Below are 24,138 nucleotides of genomic sequence, written 5' to 3'. Positions count from 1 at the left end.
TCCTGGAATCCCCCCCCAAACAGCATTCTTAATCTTGAGAAGATGAACTGCCACATATTCCCAAGGGCAATTAGGTGGGCAATAAATGCTATGCCCAGATGCCAGCAATGCCCAGATTCGGAAAAAAATAAAATACAAATATAGGTGATAGAAAATGCTAGAAGGGTTAGTAGAAGGGAAATTAATCGATACAGTTTGATTCCTGTCCCACAGATGTTGCTAACTGGTTTTATAACATTGCTATTATCAGATGGCCAGCAATATACATGATTTTTAAAATGTTCTGCAAATAATTGGTACTAGGAGAGGTTATGTGGGCATCTAGCAATTGACGATACTTAGTTGAACAAGACAACGATCATTTTGGGAATGAGAAATAAAGGAAAATATTTTTCCACCAAGTTCTTAACATCAAAAATAATTGTTGACCTCTTAAAAAATATATATTTGATTGATTTGTTTGCAAATCAAATAATATGTTTGGTCACAGTGAGTATGCAAAATATAGATCCACAAACCGGTGGAACTGTACTTTCATAACATTTCCAGGAGGTGGCACTATGGATCCTGTAAAAAGCTTACATGATGATGTTTTCTCATGTTTCTGGGAGCAGCATTTTTCATTGGCGATTGTGGAAATTGCTGGAAATTCAGCATTTATTGCCCATACTAATTACCCGTTTTCACTACTTGTTCAGATGCTTTTAAGATCAGCAATGGTGTCTGGACTCTGCACTTCCAGGTAGTAAAGACCTGACTGGGATTGTTTGATTAATGCAGTTTAATTTGCCCATTGCTAGTTAGATTACAATAATTGTTAATATAATGACCCTGATACTGTCAGTCGATACCACTGATTACGAGTTTTTGTCAAGGATTTGTGTTGACCAGTCTACCTCTGATTCTTTTGAATTTCTACCAATTAAATTTAAATCTAATACTGAGGACCCCATCATTGCACAAGCCAGTCACTGACCAATTTGGTTCACCCTTTGATTCAAGAAACTACTGGATGCACAAATAGACTTAACATAAGAATATAGGAAATGGAAGCAGAAGTAAGCCATTCAGCCTATGTGCCTACCTTGACCTTCAGTAACATGGCAAATCTTTTTCTCCAGCACCACTGTACTCCACTCACCCTATATGTCATGATTGACTTAATATCCAGAAGTCTAGAAATCTCTGTCTTGAATACACCAAGTCATTGAGGTTCCACAGGCCTCTTAAGTATATAATTCCAAAGTTTCACTACCCACTTGAAGATTTTTACTGATCTCAATCCTGTTTATCAAACCCTTTATATTGAAATTATAAACAGTGCAGGTCTATCCACCACATCAACCCTATAAGAATTTTGTGTGTTCAATAAAATCACACCGCATTCACCTAAATCTTGTTGAAATCAGCTGCAAACACTCCTTCAATCTATCGTTGATAGTAACAGCCCTTGATAGCAGGTCACTGAGCATGCCATTTCACTGAGCATGCCATCAACGAATTGGAGTAAACTTTAAAGTCAATTGAAGCAAAGCTGGTGGATTGGATTGGATTTGGTGGAATTTGTCATGGTCTGAAGTCATCTTTAGCATTTAGGTGGATTGCTATAAACTAATACATTTGTTTTAGAACTTCACAAGTTTTTCAGCTCAATGTTCATGGCTGTTTTAGAAGTCCCTACCCTGGGAAAAAGACTGTGACTATAGACCTTATCGATTCCCCTCATAATTTCATAAACCTCTATAAAGTTATCTTAACCTCTTAAGCTCAAACGAAAAAAGCCCCAGCCTCTCCTTATAACACAAGCCCAGTCCTGGTAACATCCACGTGAATTGTTTTTGCCCCCTTCGCAGCTTACTGACATCCTTCCTATAGCTGGGTGACCAGAAATCCACACAGTACTCCAGGCCTGAGCTCGGCAACGTCTTGTACAATTACAATGACGTCTCAACTCCTGAACTCAATACCTTGACCAATGAAGGCAAGGGTGCCAAAATCTATCTTCACTGCTCTGTCTGTGTTGCTATTTCCAGGGAATTATGTACTTGTATCCATAGGTTGTTCTACAATACTTCAGGTCTCTGACATTAAATATGTACGTCCTATCCTGGATCAACCTCCCAAAATGCTCTTTTCTGAGGGTGTTTCCATCTGCCGTTCCTTTCCCCGTTTTCCTATCTAATCGGCATCCTGTTGTACCAACAGACAACCTTTATCATTGTCCATAGCACCAATTCACAAACTAATCATGCTACCTTACATTCCCATCCAAATAGTTAATATGTATGACAAACAACAGGGGACTCAGCATTGATCCCTGTAGCACACCACTGGTCACATGCCAAGAATCTGAAAAATAGTCCACCACTACTACTAGCCTCTGATTCCTTTCACAAAGCTAATATTGGAGAGCTAACTTTAGATCTCATGTGAACTAACCTTCCAGGCCAGCCTAGTATGTGGGCCTTACTATACTGAATTGTGGAGTGCATCAGCATAAAGTTGCTGCTTGGTTGAGTTGAAACAAGGAAAAGAAAAATCAGCAGACAAATTTCCCCATCTGTCATTGAGAGAGCTATGAACTTCATGTAAAAAATTGTGACGGAATAAACTTAAATGGACAATAATCTGACTTTGAAATGCAAATGTTGCTATAATGTACATATTTACATCTGTTTTCCTTTCAGGTGGGTGTTTAAGCAACTATACGATAAAGGACTTGTCTACAGAGGTGTAAAAGTTATGCCGTTTTCCACCGCATGCAACACTCCTCTTTCCAACTTTGAAGCACATCAAAATTATAAGGTGACAAACAAACTTTTAATTACAATATTTGTACTAGTGTGGTTCTAGTTATGGCACTAGGGTAGTCTACTTCAAACTCTTCAGAATTTTGCATTCCAAGACTAGGTGTTTTGTGATTTTAATTGATTATAATTCTGGAAGAAATATAAATCAATAGGAAATGGCTCTTATTGCAAAGGAGAAAAGGTCTGTTTTCATGCTGTTTGACTATGACTAACTATCGGGTGAAAAGCTTGGTGATTTGCAATTAATCTCTAAAAGCATTGATTTCTGCCCTATATGAAGAATGATGCATTGTAATGTTTTTTCCCTCAATAATAAATGAAAATTACAAGCCTTATTTGGCTCAGATGCTTTCGTTAATTTATCAGTGGTAAAAACAATTTTCAAAGGTAAGTTTATTGTCACTATTTTCTATGTGTCTGGGGAGAAGGCAGGCACGGATTATTGATTGGGGACGATCAGCCATGATCACAATGAATGGCGGTGCTGGCTCAAAGGGCCGAATGGCCTCCTCCTGCACCTATTTTCTATGTTTCTATGTACCAATTAAGGTACAGTGAAACTCAAATTTTGTTGGTATATCTATCTTCTCAGCCCTAGTTGTGAAACTGATTTGATCAAATTTACGAGGAAATTTGCTGCAATGATAATAAACATGATGTAAAGTTGCTTGCTGGTAATGCCTTTCCATCTTTGCGTTATCATCATTGGGTGAATGGGTACCTTTCATAAATTTCCCCCAAAGAGATAGATTTATTTGAAGAAAGTTATCCTTTTTGACCTCCTGATGGGATATAATACTTCTGTTCAGAGGCGACGCAGTTGCCTTCATGTGTTGAGTTTAGTAGCGTTAGATCAGCTGAGGTGCCCTGGCTTTTAAAGATTAAATTGCTTTTGTAGTGTGAAATTCGGCAGATCTAGATGTGAAAAATCTTATTAGTTTTTATTCTGAAGATGAGGGATTGACATTTTTGAGAACCAGTTAATATTTCTTAAGGGTGAATTAATCATTTGTTTAAGATGCAAGTTTTGTAAGCAGTCATGAAACTGAAACTGAGGTTTTAATTTCCTTTCTATTTATTCAGCCTTTGTGCCACATTTCCACATTATGGATTTTATTTCTGAGTTTTGTATTCTGGTTTATTATCAAATGACATTGTAAATGCCACGATTGTATCTGCCTCCACCACTATTCGCAATGCATTCCAGGTACTCACCACTCTCTGTAAAACAAAATTTGTCCTGCACATTTTCTTAAAATGTTCCCTTCTGATGTTAAAGCTATTCCCTCTAGTCTCTGACATTTCTACTCTGGCAAAACGGTTCTGACTGCCGATCCTTTCTATGCCTCATAATTTTATATATTCCTATCAGGTTTCCATTCATCTGCTAAGGCTCCAGGGAAAACAACCCAAATTTATCCAATCTCACTTAATAGGCAATACCCTGTAATCCAGACAGCATTCTGGTAAACCTCTTCTGCACCCTCTCCAAAGCCTCCACGCTCTTCTTGTAATAAGGTAACCAGAAATGCACACAATGCTCCAAATATGGCCTAATCAAAGTCCTGTAAAGCTCTCAGCACAGCAGCAGAGCTGCTGCCTCACATCATCCAAATATCTGGGTTCGAACCTGTCCTCGGTGCTGTCTGCATGGAGTTTGCATATGCTCCCTGTGACCACATGGGTTTCCTCTCACAACCCAGACTTGCAGGTTTGTAGGTTATTTGGCCTCTATAAAATAGCCCGCCAGCGGGTGAGACACTTTGGTCTCGAACCGTCATTCGCCAAGCTCGAACACTCGTGTGGAGCTGGCGTAATCTGAGCCGACCAATCAAAGCCGACCTAAGTGAACAGCTGAGGGTATGTGCAGCGGACGACGGAGCTCGTCTTCACTTCACAGTCAACACGTTAACACACACACCTTGCCCTTTTGTACTAATTGTTAAGCTGCATTGTTTATATATTAAACTGAGTGTTTATACAACACGTGAACCTCTTCACAGCAGTGTTTAGAGTGGATGCAAAAGTGGGTTAACATAGAACTAGTGTGAATGGGTGATCAATGATTGGTGTGGACTCGGTGGACCGAAGGGCCTATTTCCAAGTTGAATCTCAAAACTAAATTACACATTGCTTCCTGACTCTTATACTCAGTGCCCCAATGAAAGCAAGCATACCATTTGCTTTCTTTATTACTCTTGTCCTGAAACATCTTGAAATCAATAGCCATTAAGAGCATTGTTCATTTTTTAATAATGATTCAAAAGGCATGGTAATTGTTAAAAATATAGTTTGGGATATGATCTCTTCCTATATGTCAATCGAAATGTGCAAATAATTTGCACTTTAATGTTAATTCTTCGACTGTGGAAAGATGTATAATTTGATTTAATGCTTGTAGGATGTTCAAGATCCTTCTGTGATTGTGACTTTTCCACTGGAGGAGGATGAAAATATTTCATTGGTAGCTTGGACAACAACACCATGGACCTTGCCCAGCAACCTTGCTGTTTGCGTCAGCCCTGAATATCAATATGTGAAAATCAAAGGTACTTGTTCTGAACTTATGTGCATACGTTTCTAAAGCTTGGAAGATAAAAACAACTTTGCATTCCACTGTATAATCCAGTTAATGTTAACAAATCTTTTGTGATGTTGTTTACTAATGAGACAATAGCTGGTTATTAAGAGGAAGTGTGGACATGTGTACTGGAAAGGTGCCCAAGGCATTTGTAAGAGTAGATAAAGTTAATATTCCGGTTCCAGAAATGTAAGTCGTTTCCTCCTGAGCCCCAGATGCCATCCATCATTTCCACAAATTAATCAAATAGTTTGTTCTAAGTCCATGGTCACAAGTGTGGTTCTCATTAAGATTGCCTTAGGTTCTGTGCTAATTGGCAGAGATAGGAATGGTTAATCTTTGGATTGACATTTTTTCATCAAATCTAAGAAAAATTAACAGTGACACAAATTTTAAGGTGTAAACAAAGTGGGGAGGAGAGAATAAAATGGAAGTCTGTCATTTAGTGGAGAGCAGGAGAAGTTAAATATAGATGGGCAATGCAGCCAAGCGGGAAGGCATTACCAAATAATGAGAAACGGGTTTAGTTTAGTTGAGAGACATAGCATGGAAACAGACCCTTTGGCCCACCGATCCCACACCAATCAATAATCACCAGTTCACACTAGTTCTATGTTATCCCACTTTCCTACACGTCGGGGGTAGAGAAGGCAAATCAATATATAAAATTAGAAAATATGCCTTTTCTGGTAAATAAATTGTCTCAGAAAAATGGTAACCATGGTTTCATTATGTACACTGGGAATATTTTACACAAAAAGATTATTCCACTTACATTTTTTGAATTGGCTCTTTCCAGATCCTGATCTGACCATGATCAATATTATGGTGGTTATGTTAGTAAGACAGTAATCCAGACAACTGGGATATGGTATTTCAATTCACTCAGTAGTCTGGAAACTTAAGATTATTACGAACATTTCAGACGGGAGGAAATCTGCTGTCCTATTCTGATCTGGCTGAAATGTGGCTTCAGACCCACAAAATACAGATGACACTTGAATGGCTTCAGAAGCCATTCACTTCATGGATAATGAGGGATAGACAATAAATGCTGCCTTTTACATTGATGCTTAAATCGCAATCAGGGAGTAATTAAAAAAAATCAACCTTAATTGAGGCAGAGGACGTAGAATTATTATTTTACCCAACTGATAATATGATCCCATGTGGTCACATGACTTTGGGTTCAGTTTGGGTAATGAGGTTGTAGTTCTGGCATCTTCTGTAAATTAGTAGCCTTCGTTTGCTGGAGATAAATAGAATAGATAAATAGAATAGATGAACCTTTTCATCTGAAAGTGATACCTCTCACACTTGCTTTCAAGTATGGTTTGCTTTCAAGTAGATTTTGGTTTCAAGTAGTTTTTCAGAGGCAGTGCATTGTCAAATTAAAAGAAGCTCGATTGATGTTCTGTTCCTATTCTGTGGTGCTACGGAGTGGTACAGTGTATGCTTGTCACTGTAATGCCTTGCCACAGTTGAAATGTGCATTTTATTAGCGGTGATCATATTGTAGCAATATATAAGTTTACTGTTGGAGCCTATCTGAACACTACATATGAAAAATGTATATATTATTTTCATCTTGTTGTTCATGTGATTGACAAGAGTGGGATTAATTACTAACCTCCTACTCTCTGCAAAACATGGCACCCCAAGTGCCTCCCCACAGGGTTCTCTGATCTCTTAGCTGCTGAAAACAGTCCAGGAAGACTCAGTTAAGAATTGTTTGCACTGAGTCAGTTGCTTTTGAGTAAATTTGACAAGAGTCACTCAAACAAAAAGAAAATCTGCTGTTGCTGGGAGCATGAAATAGTAAATAAGGTAGCATCTTTGAAAAGAGAAACAGAGTTATCATTTCGGGTTCTAACAAAGGGTCTTGGAGTTGAAATATTAATTCCCTTTCTCTTTCTGCTGATGCTGTCTGATCTGTTTAGTCAGAGAATTATACAGCATGGAAACAGGCCCATTTACACTAATCCCATTTGCTCATGTTTGACCTGTATTCGTCTAAATCTTTCCTATCCATGTACCTGTTCAAATGTATTTTACCGGTGTTACCAGCATTTACTGTTTTCATTTTTTAAAGACAGTCATTAGGGTGTACTGGTATATGTGTCAGCACTTTTGGGATTGAGTTTGCCTGCAATGCATCTATAATTCAAAAGCCTCCAAATCCTTTGTGTTAAGACTCACATATTAATAATGGACATTTGAGCAATGTATAGAGGCTAGCAGATGCTGATGAATATGCACCTAAGCAAGAAGTTAATGCTTTCAGGGGAGAAAATAAATGAAATTGATCAGAAGAAAATGCCCTTGTTCGCTGCACAGTCCCTTTATTTTGGAAGTCTATGCAGCCTCTGATTTTGTTTTGTCCTTCACTGTCCTTCAACACCTACGTTGCCATGGTAACAAAGTCCGACAAGTAGCCTGTATTGCAGGTACTTTTTTTTTTCAGACGTTGAATCGTATGACACATACGTTAGTAGCTTATCAGCTTAGCTATGCCTATATTTAATTGTAGAATTATTTCTGTGACTTATGTTTTGCTCACCAACCAGTAACAATTTTTGATGTCTTTGACCCAGATAGAACAGTGTTGTTCCCCATCCTCTTCACTCAACAACAAAAGTACGCGTTTATAAGGAAGTGTAAGGTACTTCATGGGAGGTTTTTATGAAAGAAATGTAATTGAATCACAAAAGAAGACAGAAGATGGTTAAAGAGTTAGATTTTTAAGAAAAGGGTGGAACAGAGAGTGTCATAGAGAGATAAAGCATTGAAATAGGCCTTTGGCCGATCAAGTCACAGCCTACCATTAACAACCCATTTGCATCAATTCTATATCAATCATATTATTTATATCCTGCATTCTAATCAATTTCACACACACAAACACACACACACACACACACACACACACACACACACACACACACACACACACACACACACACACACACACACACACACACACACACACACACACACACACACACACACACACACACACACACACACACACACACACACACACACACAAATTAAACCAGAATCAATTTGCAGGGGGCAATTAACCTATCAACCTACACATATTTGTTATGTGGGAGGAAACCAGAGCATGGAGGGAACCCGTGGTCAGTATTTAGGTAGCTCTACTGACTGCATCATTGTATTGCCTGGTTCAGTGAGTTATTTCAGAGGCTGTGGAAAGCTGAAGACACCTGCAAAGATGAAATCGGGATGGACAGGGTTGGAATTTAGGTTCTGTGGATGTTTTGATGATTAGAGGAGATGCAGGGACTATTATGGATGAGACCATTGCTAGGCAGGGAACCCATAATGATCAGTGAGTGCAGTGAATGGAGTAGTAAGTGTTGGGATAATGCTTTTCATGGATCAAGGATGCAACATTAGAGACCCACCAGGACAGCTGTGGAATATTCGATGCATGTTAACAGCAAAAAACAGTATTTGTATGTTTTTAATGTTGGAAAATACTGAACAAGCTTCAAAGGATCCTTATCAAATGAAATTTGTCAGCCTATCATGAGGAGCTACTGGGCCACATATCCAGAAGCCTGGCTGAAGAGAGAGGTTTTAAGAAGCATCAGTCAATATGGAGGTCAGCGAGCACATGTTAATGTGTGGATTGGCATTTAGTAAGAGTTAAGACACAAAAGTTTTGGGTAGGTTTGTAGGGTTGAAAGCGGCCAGCAATGCATTGGAAATAATAAGTCTGTGTGTAACATAGATATAATTGAGGATTTTAGTCGCAGATGAGCTGAAGTAATTAATAATATCAAGGTTGAACTTTTCCTACATAACAAAAGCCCCTTTCAGATCACCTTGTCTATGCCAACTATGATGCCTATTTATACCAATCCCATTTTCCTCCAATCGGCCTATTCCCACTAGATTTTTTTTCTGTCCAAGCCATTGCCCAAGTACTTTTTAAATGTTGTAGTTGTATCTGCACCCACCACCTCCTCTGGTAGCTGGTTCCAGATATTCACCCTCTGTGTGAAAAGCCGACCCCTCAAATCTCCTGTAAATTTCTACCCTCTCACCCTTGATCGATGCCCTCAAGTTCGAGATTCCCCTTCCCTGGGAAATAGATTCTCACTATCTATGCCCCTTACAATTTTTTAAACCTCTAGAAAGTTTCAACCTCTTGCGATCCAGTGTGAATAAAACCATCCTGTCCAATATGTCCTCTCTCCAGTTGTAAGCTTGTCTTTTTCGACTTCAGCCATTTGCTTGGAAAAGGTATAGTGTTGTTGGCTCAGAAAAGTATTTGTTTCAGCATTCCAAATTGTGATTATGGTCATTTGCAATATTTCACTTGGCAAGTTTCTGCTTGTTGAATCCTGTAAGTCAGTGAAGCTCACTAATACTTCTGAAATGGTAGAGGGGCCAAGAGAAGTAGTGGTGAGGCAGAATTGGTACAGTTGGTGAGCGTGTGGAAACTGCCAACTTGTTGTGGGCTAGTACAGTGGAAGGACAGTGTATAAATTAGATATAGGAGGGTGCTACGGATAGATCCTTGAGATTAGCATGCAAAAATGGGAGATTTTGTAATTAATGCATGTCTGGCTGTGAATGCCTAGCGAAGGTAGATGCTAATGGCAAGCCGTATGAAGTTGGATGAATAGAACAATTTATCTGTGTCAAAGGTTGCTGACATTTCAGTTGCACAGAATGTCTATATTTTTCTTTCGAAAAATTCTAAGCTAAGAAGTAGCAGGCATGGTTCATAGATCCTTCGATTCAATTTGTTTAGTCGATATTCAAGGGTGGTTTAGTTATTTTGGCTTTGGTGCAAGGGTAGAAGCATGACTGTGAAATACCAAGTTCTTACAAAGGAATGAATAAGGTTTCAGAAGTGTGTGAGCTAATGATGTGGTGGGATGATGATGGTGATGATAATTTATTGTCACTTGTACCTAGCTAGATGCAGCACAATTCTTTGTTTTTGCACACAAAGCACACAAAAGAGTCGCCACAAAGGCACCGACAAAGTTACAAAAAGTACTCATCCCTTCTTCGCCCCCCCACTGGGTCCCGCTTAGTTCTCAGCGCCTCCCCCCACCCCCCACGCAGGGACCCTTTTGTTCTCAGCAGTGTGGCTCATGCACCTCGGCCCAACCTCGACCTTGGCCCGTCTCGACATTGAGGCTCCGACCCAAGCTTGAGTGTCCGAAACAAATTATCCTCGGCCCGACCCGACCCGACCCGAGCTTGCCCGCGGGCGAGTCAGCCCTGCGTGCTGGGAATAGCATCATATCAGAGATGACAGTGGGTGATGTTGTTGGTGGACTAGATATTTCACCTGCTACATGGTCTGTTTACCCCTCTCATAACTATTCCTGATTGCGGTGTTAAATGGATTTGGCCATGTGTTGTGAGATATGGTACTAGGAGCACAGATACCTGGGTATAATGTCAAAAGTCTCCCAGCATTCAAGCACTCTACAGTAAAAAAAAGAGCTGATTTATGAAATGGTAAAAGAAGGGATATAAGTTGCTTGAAGTTTAGTGTTTTCCCACTAATTATTACAACATTAGGGTAGACAAAAATGATGGAGAATCTCAGCGGGTGAGGCAGCATCTATGGAGCGAAGGAAATAGGCAACGTTTCGATTCGAGACCCTTCTTCAGACTGATGTGAGGGTGGGGGGGCAGGAAGAAGAAAGGAAGAGGCGGAGACAGTGGACTGAGGGAGAGCTGAGAAGGGGAGGAGAAAGCAGGGACTACCTGAAATTAGAGAAGTCAATGTTCATACCGCTGGGGTTCAAACTCATTCAGTTATTGTACAGTAGCTGATAGCTGGCTAGGCGTGGATAAAAATGTGTTGAAATCTCCACAGTCATGATGTACCCAACTGGAATACTGTAATATAGATCTTGTTAGTTTTCAACTGATTATATTGCTCATTTGATCTTATGGAGGTGAACTTCATGCCTCCAGAAGCTGATTTTTAATGATGTCCCAAGAACTGCAGTTGGAGTTGGTTTTGAATGAAAGCTTTTTATCTCTTTTGTAGTCCTATGGCTAACCATGGTAAGCAAAAATAAAGATCACAACATTCTCAGATTCCAGGTTTCCATTTGTGTGTTTTCATATCAGCCAGTGTAAAGCAACACACTTTTGAGTAGTTAAGAATCATTTCATGTGGTATCCTTGCTGTGCTAAACTGGTTACCTTTGCTGTGTTTTTCAACTAAATTTGATGATGATAAAGTAACCGAGCAAATGTCTGTAAAATCATATTTTAATTGGGATTTTTCAGAAGTTGTGCACAAAACATTTATTATTTTGAGATATGGTGTTAATGCAGAAATGTGACATGATCCGAAAGATCATCCATGGTCTTGAATCAGAGCAAGTTCAAGCGACCAAATAACCTTGCGTTTATATTTATTTTTGTCAGCACAACACAGAATAGTGGAACTGTAGTCAGTTAAGAACAATATTTTGCATGGTGTAAATTGAAAGAAAATTTGGCTTAAAATACGCTCTTTATCTGTAATTTATTAAAATTTATGAACTTTGTACTCGCAAGAAAATGCATAAAATGCTATCGGAGTGAGTAAGGGGCCATGTATTCTGAGCTAAGTGATTTGCCTACTGACTCCCCCAAATGTTTGCCCATAAACAAGGATTGCAATGGAATACTTATCATTTGATTTGAAAGAATAAATGCAGAATCCAGCACAAAGCAACCTATTCAATTGTCATCCCAATTACCACCCTGAGAATCCACTTCCCTCAGTCGCTTGAGGCACTGTTATAGCTGTAAAGTGCACTTCAGCAACTTATCAATGTTTCTTTAACAGTACCCCCCCAATCTGCAGCTTGTGCCACTTAGATAAATAGTGACAAGCGATGATGATCTCCAAATTTTCTTGCTGGCTTTTCACATGGAAATTGATCATATTTCACTGCATCTCAGTCTAAATTCTGGAATTCCTTGCTTAAGAGCACAGTAAGAATAACTTCATCACAGAGACATCTATCATGAAAGATGTGTGGTTTGGGTATTAAAAGGTAGGCAAACTAGCGATTTTAACATCCCAGCAAAAAACAAAAGATAGTGACAAATAGTTTTCTGATCTGAGACTCTGTTGCATAAAAACATATTCTGCCTTCTGATTGATGCTGAGATCCTGTCTTTAAAATTAAATAAGCAAGGTAGCAATTTATTTCTTGTAGGGTTGTCAAACTAAACTGATGCCATGTCATTTTTTTTATAACAGAGATCTCTTCTGGAAACATTTACATAATAATGGAAGCCAGACTGGTAGCACTCTTTAAATCTGACACTGAATATAACATCCTCGAAAGGTTAGTGTAGGATCTCATGCTTATCATGTGATGGTGTATTGACTGTTTGAAACACTTGTTCTATTCCTTAAAACACGTTCAGAAATTGAATGATTCACTGCTGTATTTTTTTTTGTAAAATAACAAATTGAATATTACAAAAGTAACTATTTACCAGTCAGTTGTTCATGACAATGCAGATGGACTTCAATATTTGTTTCCTACTCTTGTCTACAAAAACAAAATGCTGCAAACACTCAGCAAGTCAGGCAGCATCTGTGGAAATTGAAATAACATCATGTTTTAGCCAAGGACCCTTCTCAGAAAGGTTCTTTTTCCCTTCTCTTTCACTCGCCGTAAAGTTTATTCTACTTCTGGCAATGATGTTGTACTGAAGGGTCAAGGGTGTTTAACTGTCTAATGCACCAGAGCAAGAACAATTAAATACCTGGTTCAGGTATTCAAGGAAGAGGAGTTCAGTTTCAATCTGAGCATGTTTGATTGCAGAGAGACGGGAGAGCATGCAAAGATATTGAATCTGCATAACTATATATATCACATGAATATTTTATATAATGTATATGTCCATTGTCTATCTTTATTGGTATATAGTCTGTCTGTGTTATAAATATTACTTGCACATTTGGAGTATGGGGGAAGGCAATTTCAATCCTCTGTGTAACTACATGTTGCATTATTTGAATTGACAATAAAGTTTACTCTTACTTTTACTTACTTTTACTTACTCTATGAGCTTCACGTAAACAAGGAATTTCATTGCACACTGGTGTATATGACAACAAACTAAATCTGACGTGAACTCGTTAAAACTAAAATGATAAAAGCAGGTTTATGGTTTGCTTCATAACCAGTATATTGAAAAGTTAAAATGGGAAGCAGTGTTTTTTTTTAAAAGACAATTTTATTTTGAAACCTAAAATCTTTTATCAATGTAAACATTGAATTAATTAGGGAAAAGTTAGTGTCCTTCTCCAACATGCAAATAACAGTGGAGGAGAGATCATTTGTCAATAATTGATATGAAAAAGCTATAGCAAAAACCTGGAAAGAAAATTACCATGATTGAGTGGTTATAGTTACGTCAAATAATTGGGAAAAGTTAATATCACTGTTCTTGGATTGAAGACGATTGTGAGATGTTGCTTAGAGAGGGTTTCAAATTGATTGAAGGTTTGATAGTGAAAAATTATTCCCACTTATGACTGAGCAGGAACTAGAGTTCATAGATTTAACTTTATAGGTATACTATTTAAAGGAAAGATTAGGAATATTTTAAGGATGGGGTTAATATTAACCTGTTTGCATTAGTAATTTAAACATGGATTTGTACAGTTAAGCACATGCTCTTTGAAAGCTGCAATACAGTTTTGTGCTGGTCAATGGCTGATATGTTGTGTTCTATGATTTTTACTTTCATTTTTCTAGGTCACTTCCTCATTTCTTCCCTCCTCTGCCAGTTTTCCCTTTGCTTTTATATCTATTTAATAGTTTTCTTACCTGCTATCAATGTTTAAAGCAAAGAGCGGCACAGTGATGCCGCTGATAGAGCTGCTGCCGCACAGCGCCAGAGAGCACATGATCATGACTTTGGGTGCAGACATGAGCTACGATCAGGATTGTTTGGAGTTTGTATGTTGTCCCTGTGGTTGTGGGTTTCCTCCAACATCCCAAAGATGTAGTTTAATTAGCTTCTGTAAAATTGTCTCGAGCGTGTGGAAAGTTGATGAGAAGGTGGGACCATTGAGAATTAGTGTGAACGGGCGATCAATGGCGTGGACTTGTTGGGCTGAAGTGCCTGTTTCCGTGCTGTATTTTTATACTAAAATGAAACTATCACAGTCATAATCACAAGAATACTTTATTAGCCAAGTATGTTTTGCAACATACGAGGAATTTCATTTGCCAAGTCAGTCATACAAATAAAAAGCAACGGAACACACAAAATACATTTTAACATAAACATCCACCACAGTGACTGCTCCACATTCCTCACTGTGATGGAAGGCGAAAAAAAGTTCAAATCTCTTCCCTTCTTTGCTCTCGGGGGCCTTAAGCCCTCCGTTGACGGGACGATCTTGACTCCTGTAGCCGGCAGTGTTTGGGCCCTCCGCATCTGGGGGATGTCAGCTCCCCTGCGCCGGCGATCAGACCCCGGGTCGGGGTTGGTCGAGCCTCTGCGTCGTTGGACTATATGTTATTTACTATCCAATTCCCAATCTATTGCATTCAATCTGTCGCAACCACACTCAAAATTTGAGGTCAGCTCTAGGTTCCAAGACCCTTGAGTTTTGTCAAAAATTGATGTCTCCCAACTAAGAAGTCATGGCACAGGGGTGTCATTGTGAAACCGGATGTTATTTCTGAGGAGTTTAACCATCTCATGCACAATTGTACTGTATTTTTTATCAGATTTTTAAAAGAACTCGTAGGAGATTTATTGGTCCTTTGACAAAATCCATTGGTCGCTTTCACTTATTTACTTCCTTGTAACCTATTCTTTCCCACATGCCGTTCATTTCTCTTTTTATTTATTTTGCCAAGTACCTGTAGAGAAGGGTACTTTACAGTTACTAGTCAACCTTGTAGCATATCTTTATATGATGGGAGGAAACTGGAGCACCAAACGAAACCCATGTGTCACAGGGAGAATGTGCAAATTCTATCAAGCCATCAGCTATGATCTTGAATGAACCAGATTATTGAAGCTATGCAACTGCTGTAAATCTGTCCAGACAGTTATAAATAAATATGAGGTTACACAGAAAAGCTGGAGAAACTCAGCGGGTGCAGCAGCATCTATGGAGCGAAGGAAATAGGCAACGTTTCGGGCCGAAACCCTTCTTCAGACTGATCAGGGGTGGGGGTGGGTGGGGACAAGAAAGGGAAAAGGAGGAGTAGCCGGAAGGCTGGAGGGTGGGAGGAGACAGCAGGGGAGCTGAGGAAGGGGAGGAGACAGCAAGGACTAACAGAATTGGGAGAAGTCGATGTTCATGCCCCCGGGGTGCAGACTCCCCAAACGGAATATGAGGTGCTGTTCCTCCAATTTCCGGTGCTGCTCGCTGTGGCCATGGAGGAGACCCAGGACAGAGAGGTCAGAGGCGGAGTGGGAGGGGGAGTTGAAGTGCTGAGCCACCGGGAGGTCAGCTAGGTTATTGCGGACCGAGCGGAGGTGTTCGGCGAAACGATCGCCCAACCTCCGCTTGGTCTCACCGATATAGATCTGCTGACATCTAGAGCAGCGGGACGCAATAGATGAGGTTGGAAGAGATGCAGGTAAACCTCTGTCGCACCTGGAACGATTGCTTGGGTCCCTGAAAGGAGTTGAGGGGGGAGGTAAAGGGACAAGTGTTGCATCTGCTGCGGCCGCAAGGGAAAGTGCCCGGGGAGTGGGTGGACCGAGAGGGAAGGGAAGAATTGACAAGGGAGTTATGGAGGGAGCGGTCTTTGCGGAAGGCATAAATATGATCAAGTATGAATAGGATTATGATGTGTTGGCATAAATATTGATCCGGGTAAAGTAAAACAACTTCAGTACGTTGATAGCCGTAAAAGGTTCAATGAACAAATCTAGATTTTCAACAGTCTATAACTCTCAGGCAAATTAGATCACTGTCTGCTATTTCCTGAGTTCATTCCACCTAGGATGGCACAGTGGCGCAATTGTAGAGTTGCTGTCGTACAGCGCCGGAGACCCGGGTTCGATCCTGACTACAGGTGATTGTCAGTACGGAGTTTGTACGATCTTCCCGTGACCTGTGTGGATTTCTCCAGGATTTCCGGTTTCCTCTTAAGAATTTCAATTCTTATTGTCCCTTCTTGATTCATTCAAAGCAAGGGGTTGAGACAATAATAATACTGAAACATAATTTGTATAATTTATTCACATATTTGAATAGAGACTAATTCCTCCTCACTGGGTCATCAACAGTGCTCTGATGGCTTTAAAAATAGTCAGTTGAAATGGATAGATGCTGTGAAGATTTAAACTTCTGCTATTGTGACTTGCACTAAATATATATTTAATAATGAACAGTCTGGAAAGCAATTAAAATTATTACTAACTATAAATGGCCTGATGCATTTTGCAAAAAAAATTAATTTGCATTGTCAGATTTGGATTGCTTAAAGAACCCAGAGAATTGTGTTGAAATGTTTGCATGCTTTCTTCAAATAACTAACATTTCCATATGTATGATCCATCTAAATCAGTAATGCATAATTTTGCATCATCAGTGTGATTTGTTTTTTTGACAATTAGATTGCCATTGCATTAATGTTAATACTATAGTGTGGAAGTTATTTAGATGCACATTGCTATAAATCATTGATGCAAAATGGTAAGAGAGCTCAGGAGTCAGGAGATTGCTTGACTTCAAAGCACACTGAAACCATCCAAGTGAATATTTTAATGCTTATGATTTACAAAACAAAAATGTTTCATCTAACTTTCTGAAGCTTTGACAAAAAAGCCAAATTTAATGTACTGTACTATGCTTATTCTTCACGGTTATGGTAGCTCTTTTTTGGGAGTAAAAGTGGTTCTAAGTAAAAATTGAAGAGGTGCAATATTTCATGGATAGTTCATTTTGAATGTAGAATTTTAAAATAGAACCAGGACCGAGAGCACAAAGCACATCAGGCAATATCTGAAGAGAAATTAATTACGTTTTCAGGTTTGTGATCTTTCATCACAACTGGACAAAGCTAGATTCCAAAAGAAGGCTAAATTGTAGAGAAACTGGAGAGGTGTAGAGAACAAAAGGGAATGTTAGTTGAGGGGAAAGCGATGACTGACAAGTGGTGGGGAAGCTTTGTGAAAGAGGTTTGAAATAATAATTAAATCGTTTGAAATAATGTCTATATTTTAATTGTAGCTAAATGAAATATCAAATTTGCATAAAGAGAAGAAAAATGAATTTGAGAAATGTGAGATACAATGCTGAAATGGCTGATTATTTTAAATCATTAAATTCATTTATAAGTTCAAAATATTATTTTTGGAGGATGAAGTATTCTTCAATTTGCATTGAGCTTTGTTTGAACAAGGAGGGAAGCTAAAGATCAGAAGGTAAGAGTGGAGAATTGGTGTCAGAGAGAAAGGAAGGGTTGGAGTCATTCTTGCAGGCTAAATGAGATATTCTTTAAATCAGTCACTCAATCAGTGCTGTGTTTTCTGCAATGCAGAGAATTGTAAGCTGTATACTGAATTGAAAGAAGCATGTGTAAATTGCTGCTAGACCTGAAAGATTTTTGGGAGGTCCTGGATGGTGGGAATGGATGATGTCTCTGGTGGGATGAAATCAATAATATGCTGCTTTAGTACTTCACATGAAGATGCAACCAAGTATAGTTTGCTTGTGATGTTTCAGAATGATATCAAAGATCCTATGATTAAACGATGTTGCCATCCATCCTTACTGCAGCAATGAATACCACAAAAACAGGAGCTAATAGATTGATTGGGCATTTATCGCCTTCCTATTTGAAAGTCACACTTCACTTCCTGAAAGTCACAGGTTCACAACTATTCCTTATATGGCGGTCATTTCATTCAAATAATTTTGAATTAATAAACTGTGTTTGAAATATTTGATAGCATTAGAAATCAATGATTTTTTACACAGTTTCACTGTTAGTGTTTGTATCCTTAATGTTAATACATGCTTTGTATCTCATTTTATTTCCTTTTCTCAATAAATAATTTTCTGCAGGTAGAAATAAATGGACAGTTGGAGTGTGGCTAAATATATCGTAATTTAGCTAGAACTGATAATTGTGATTTATTCTATTGGCTCGTCTGGAAGAGTCAAATTACATTCTTGTATCGTCGGTTAAATAAAGTCAATTAAAAATTTGTTTTTTTCCTTTCCCAAATAAAGATTCAAGGGCATTGCCCTGAAAGGCAAGAAGTACAAACCATTGTTTGATTATTTCTTAGAGGTAAGGACAGTGGTACACCCATATGCAATTTATCACCATTGCTAATCATTGACAAAATACAAAATGTTACACCATGTTATTGATAAAATAATCAACTGCAAACTCAGCAGTCTAAAAGGAGGAGGAAGGGGGAAGAGGGGGAGAGAGAGAGGAGGAGGGGGGGGGGAGAGGAGGAGGAGGGGTGGAGAGAGGAAGAAGGAGAGGGGAGGGGAGGAGGAGGAGGGGGGGGGGAAGAGGGAGGGGGGAAATATACATTTCTTTAGTCAAAGGGTGCTGAATCTGTGGAATTCTTTACCACAGAAAGCTGTGGAGGCCAAGTCAGTGGATATTTTTAAGGCAGAGATAGATTGAGAAAAGAACAGGACTAATCAGGGTTGGCAACAAATGACTATGTGCTGTATGTGTTTGTCTTGTAGTGCAAAGAAACTGGAGCTTTCTCAGTGCTTGTAGACAATTACGTTAAAGAGGAAGAGGGTACAGGTGTTGTACACCAGGCTCCATACTTCGGTGCTGTAAGTATTCTTATCAATTTTCATGGGAAAATTGGGTAACATTTCCAATGTGCAGTCGTACCTTTTGTAAATTCCATTTCTTCTCCATCAGTGTATATACCACATACCCATTGTGGCATATTTTCTGTGTCTCCAATTAGTTCTAGTTCCATTTAAGTGGCTCTGAATGATAAAACTGTTATAAGAAAAACTCTGGAGATGGAAAAAGGAATACTCTTTTTTGATTTGAATGATTGATGGGGACCATTGCATTGCCTGGAATTCTTCAGAATGTTATTATTAGCAGTAAACTGAAAATATAACAATTGGGACCAGTGCAGCATTTGTAGGATTTGCATCCTGTACGCTTTCCAATAAACATATTAATCTAGTCCATGTTTCTTTGTGTGTGAACTTTTCAGTGGAATTACTAAATCTTCGCATTGGTGATGATAAAGTATGTTTACCTCCGTATGAAGTTATTGTTTTCTGAAGAGACAAAGTGGATGAATACACCTTGAAGTGTATTTTTCAATTGTTTTCAGTTACGTAGATTCTGTTTCTCAAGTATGAAATGGAATGCCACTAAATTTAAAAAATCCACTCCATCTTGTGGCCCTGATAAATTTCACTCAGTTTTGTTATCCATTTCATGAACACACCAGGGAATAGTTTTCAGTGGCAATATCATCAGCCTTAAAAAAAAAATAAGTACCACACAGAATTTAACATCAGTGGGAAAACCACATCGTCATTGGTATCACATTAAAGTTCTGACTTGTTTGTGGCTATGTAATGGCTTAAAACATGGTTTCAAACAGGTAAAAGCAATGCGCATGGCTGTTTGGTTAAACTTCTGATCGTAGCCATTTGCAATGGATTATTTGTGCTAAATCTAACGTGATACCTTTGTTAGACCTCCTTGGTAATTCTGCACGGATCCTTAACTGCCGTACCTGCAGGATGATCTGAGCTTGGGCCCTCCATTCTGCTGCCTCTCTTGATGGCAGTGGGCTACAGTTGGCATTCGTGTCTTGAAGAACCAGTGACCCCACCACTTGACCACCACCATGTTGCCTTTCATAGTTCACTGCTTTTAAAGGGCATTTTCATTATTTTTTTAAAGGTTTCATATTTAGGGACATTTAAAAACGTTACCCGAACGTGGCGCCGACGGACGAGAAGCCGAAGAAAATAAGTCGAAGCCAAAGAACCGAATGGAAACGAGGCCGAAACGCCAAAAAACCGAAAGAGTACGAAGACGAAACGCCTACTAACCGAAAGAGCGGGATGCCTAATAGCCAACTAACCGAAAAGCTGCGTCGCCTAAAAGCAAACTCACTGAATGGCCGCTCTGTCGAAACAACACCTACCCGAAAGGCGGCGTCACCTACAAGCCAACGAACCGACTGCCGCTCAACAGAAAAGTCCAATAATGGACATGACTTTGCTGGGGGGGCGGGACTTGTCAGCGATTGGTCCAGACCCCCCCTGTCCATCACATCACTGTGGACGGATGAACATTGTCCCACACCTTCGCTCCACCCGACCCGCAGCCCGCGGAGGGTGGCCGTGGGAGAGTGGGGGCTGTCCCGAAGGATGCACACCTTCAACCGCTTTCAACTTGGTGCTTGGGTTCAGATTCGCCTATGGCTTGTGTGGGAACATGAACCTCATGCTCCCGTCTCCCCTTTTCTCTCCCCCTTCTCTCTCTCCCCCCTCTCTCCCTTCTTTCTCCCCCTTCTCTGTCTCCTCTCTCTCCCCTCTTCTCTCTCTCCTCCTCTCTCTCCACTCTTCTCTCTCTCCTCATCTCTCCCCTCTTCTCTCTCCCCTCTTTCTCTCCTCCCCTCTCTCCCCTTTTCTCTCTCTCCTCCTCTCCCTTCTCTCTCACCCCCTTCTCTCTCTCCTCTCTCTTCCCCTCCTCTCTCTCCCCTCTCTCGCTCCCTCTCTCTCTCGCCCCCCCTCTCTCTCTCTCTCTCCCCCTCTTTATCTCCCCTTGTCTTTATCTCCCCTTCTCTCTCTCCCCCTTCTCTCTCTCCTCCTTCTCTCTCTTTCCCCTACTCTTTCTCTCTCCCCTCTCTCTCCCTTCTCTCTTTCTCTCCTCTTCTCTCTTTCCCCCTTCTCCCTTGTGCTTGTGTGCATTCTGCAGGCAACAAGACGGTAATAAATAAAACATGCTTCTTGTTGTCAAAGGGAGAGGGGGGGGAAGTGGGAGGAGATAAAATTGTCCATTGTCATGCAGACTTGTCATCGACCCGCCAGGGAATGTGTGTGTGTCCCATGTTTTCAAAGAGATTTACTCTGCCCCGAGCCGTCTGTCCCCGTTGCTGGGGTGGGGGTGAAGGTCCGATGGCGGTGCATTCCGGTCAGTGACTCTGGGTGGGCGGACGCTCCCGCCGGTGGAGACGGAGGAGAGAGAGAAGCGGGGGAGAGAGAAAGGAGAGGGAGGAGAAGAGAGAGAGAGGGGAGGAGAGAGAGAGGAGAGAGACAAGGGGGAGAGAATGACAGGAGAGGAGGAGAGAGAGAGAGAGGGGAGAGAGAGAAGAGGGGAGAAAAAGACAGAAGGGGAGAGAGAAGGGAGAGAGGGGGAGAGAAGAGGGGAGAAGAGAGGAGAGAGAGAAGAGGGGAGAGAGAAGAGGGGAGAGAGAAGAGTGGAGAGAGAAGGGGGAGACGGGAGCGTGGCGGTCATTTTTCCACACAAGCTGTAGGTGACTGGGCAATCTGAACCCAAGCACAAAGTTGAAAGCGGCTAAAGGTGCGCATCCCTCGGGACAACCCCCACTCTCCCACGGCCACCCTCTGCGGGCTGTGGGTCGGGTGGAGCGGAGGTGTGGGACAATGTTCATCTCTCCACAGTGATGTGATGGAAGCGGGGGTCTGGACCAATCACTGACAAGTCTCCCCCCTCCCCCCCCCCCCCCCCCCCCTGGCAACGTCATGTCCATTGTTGGACTTTTCTGTTGAGCGGCAGTTGGTTCGTTGGCTTGTAGGCGATTCCGCCTTTCGGGTAGGTGGCGTTTCGACAGAGCGGCCATTTGGTCCTTTTGCATTTAGGCGACGCAGCTTTTCGGTTAGTTGGCTTTTAGGCGTCCCGCCCTTTCCGTTAGTTTGCATTTAGGAGTTCTATCCTTTCGGTTAGTTGGCGTTTCGTCTTCGTACTCTTTCGTTTTTTTGGCGTTTCGGCCTCGTTTCCATTCGGTTCTTTGGCTTCGACTTATTTGCTTCGGCTTCTCGTCCGTCGGCGCCACGTACGCACACGTTTAAAACCAGTTTAAATTAAATTAAAAATACAAATTTTTAAAGATAAATATATTGTCACTTTGAAGCAGTTAAGACATTTTAAAGAAAAATATACCTGAACATCACCCTGCCTTATTAATTATTTTCAGCAATCCAATTCAAAGGAATGAGATCATTGTTTGTACACCAGTCAATGCTGGCATAAAATATAATGTGGCGGGTGAGGGGATATGATGCCCTTCCTTTCCAGCAGTCCTGTGGATTTTGCTACTGTCTCTAATGTGGCAACGTTGTAGGTCAGGTGACCCTGCTGGTCATTATGGATGTGCTATCTATATCGGAGTGTGATCTGGCCCATGAAGTAAGATTCTCTCATGAACAAGTTAAGTGAATAGTAGAATACAGTTTACCAGTTGAATTCTGCAGTGTCCACCTCTAATCTCTAAGCACTCCGATGGATGTGAAAACAACTGAGAAATAATTATCTAATTTTAGGGAGAAAACCCAAAATATGCATCAGAGAATGGATTTCGATATAATTGCCTCTGAGATACAGATCTTGAGACTGGGCAATGTGATAAAAAAACTATTTTGTGTCACAGCTAATTTTGCAGTGAATACAGGGATCCAAAAGGTCGAGGAGATCATTTGGATGATGAAGACTCTTTTTAAATGATTTGTTTTACTGAGTTTTTTCCCATTAACTGACAGTCTTTCCTTTTGTTACAATCACGAGTTTTGATCAGTTTCCTGTGCATTAGTGGAGTGATCTTTTATTGACTCAGTTTCAGAAATAAGGGATAAATTGTAAATTAATCATCATTTACCATGGCCAAAACTACTATCAACACTTGAAAGGATTAAGTTGTTTTTTAGGTACTCAAAAAAGCTGGAGAAACTCAGCGGGTGCAGCAGCATCTATGGAGCGAAGGAAATAGGCAATGTTTCGGGCCAAAACCCTTCTTCAGACTGATCGGGGGTGGGGACAAGAAAGGAAAAAGGAGGAGGAGCCCGAAGGCTGGGGGATGGGAGGAGACAGCAGGGGGACTGAGGAAGGGGAGGAGATAGCAAGGACTAACAAAATTGGGAGAATTCGATGTTCATGCCCTCAGGATGCAGACTCCCCAAGCGGAACATGAGGTGCTATGCCTGCCTATTTGTCGGTTACGTCGAGCAATCCTTGTTCAATACATACCAGGGCCCCATCCCCGACCTCTACCTCCGCTACATCGACGACTGCTTTGGTGCCACCTCCTGCACCCGCACACAACTGACTGACTTCATCCACTTCACCACTAACTTCCATCCGGCACTCAAATACACCTGGACCATTTCCGACACTTCCCTACCATTCCTTGACCTCACTATCTCCATTGCAGGTGATAGACTTCTGACCGACATCCACTATAAACCCACTGACTCCCATGACTATCTGGACTACACTTCTTCCCACCCTGCTTCCTGTAAGGACTCCATCCCCTACTCCCAATTCCTCCGTCTACGCCGCATCTGCTCCACGGATGAGGCGTTCCACACCAGGACATCTGAAATGTCCTCATTATTCAGGGAACGGGGGTTCCCCTCCACCATAGATGAGGCTCGCACCAGGGTCTCTTCCATACCCCGCAACACTGCTCTCTCTCCCCATCCCCCCACTCGCAACAAGGGCAGAGTCCCCCTAGTCCTCACCTTTCACCCCACCAGCCGTCACATACAAAAAGTAA

General features: G+C 40.8%; 1 protein-coding gene across 2 annotated transcripts in view; it reads left to right on the top strand.

Annotated features, from left to right (window-relative positions):
* iars1 (isoleucyl-tRNA synthetase 1) overlaps positions 1 to 24,138 on the top strand; it is a 174,257-nt gene that overhangs the window by 23,491 nt on the left and 126,628 nt on the right. For both annotated transcript variants that reach the window (XM_055648264.1, XM_055648265.1), the window contains 5 exons: positions 2,688 to 2,805; positions 5,212 to 5,359; positions 12,656 to 12,743; positions 18,623 to 18,683; positions 19,100 to 19,195. In XM_055648264.1, the coding sequence (XP_055504239.1) occupies positions 2,688 to 2,805; positions 5,212 to 5,359; positions 12,656 to 12,743; positions 18,623 to 18,683; positions 19,100 to 19,195 (511 nt within the window). The remainder of the gene's footprint in view (positions 1 to 2,687; positions 2,806 to 5,211; positions 5,360 to 12,655; positions 12,744 to 18,622; positions 18,684 to 19,099; positions 19,196 to 24,138) is intronic.

The sequence above is a fragment of the Leucoraja erinacea genome, chromosome 16, assembly GCF_028641065.1.
Source record: "Leucoraja erinacea ecotype New England chromosome 16, Leri_hhj_1, whole genome shotgun sequence".
In the NCBI taxonomy this organism is placed as follows: Eukaryota; Metazoa; Chordata; class Chondrichthyes; order Rajiformes; family Rajidae; genus Leucoraja; species Leucoraja erinaceus.
This window is presented reverse-complemented; position numbering and strand designations above follow the sequence as displayed.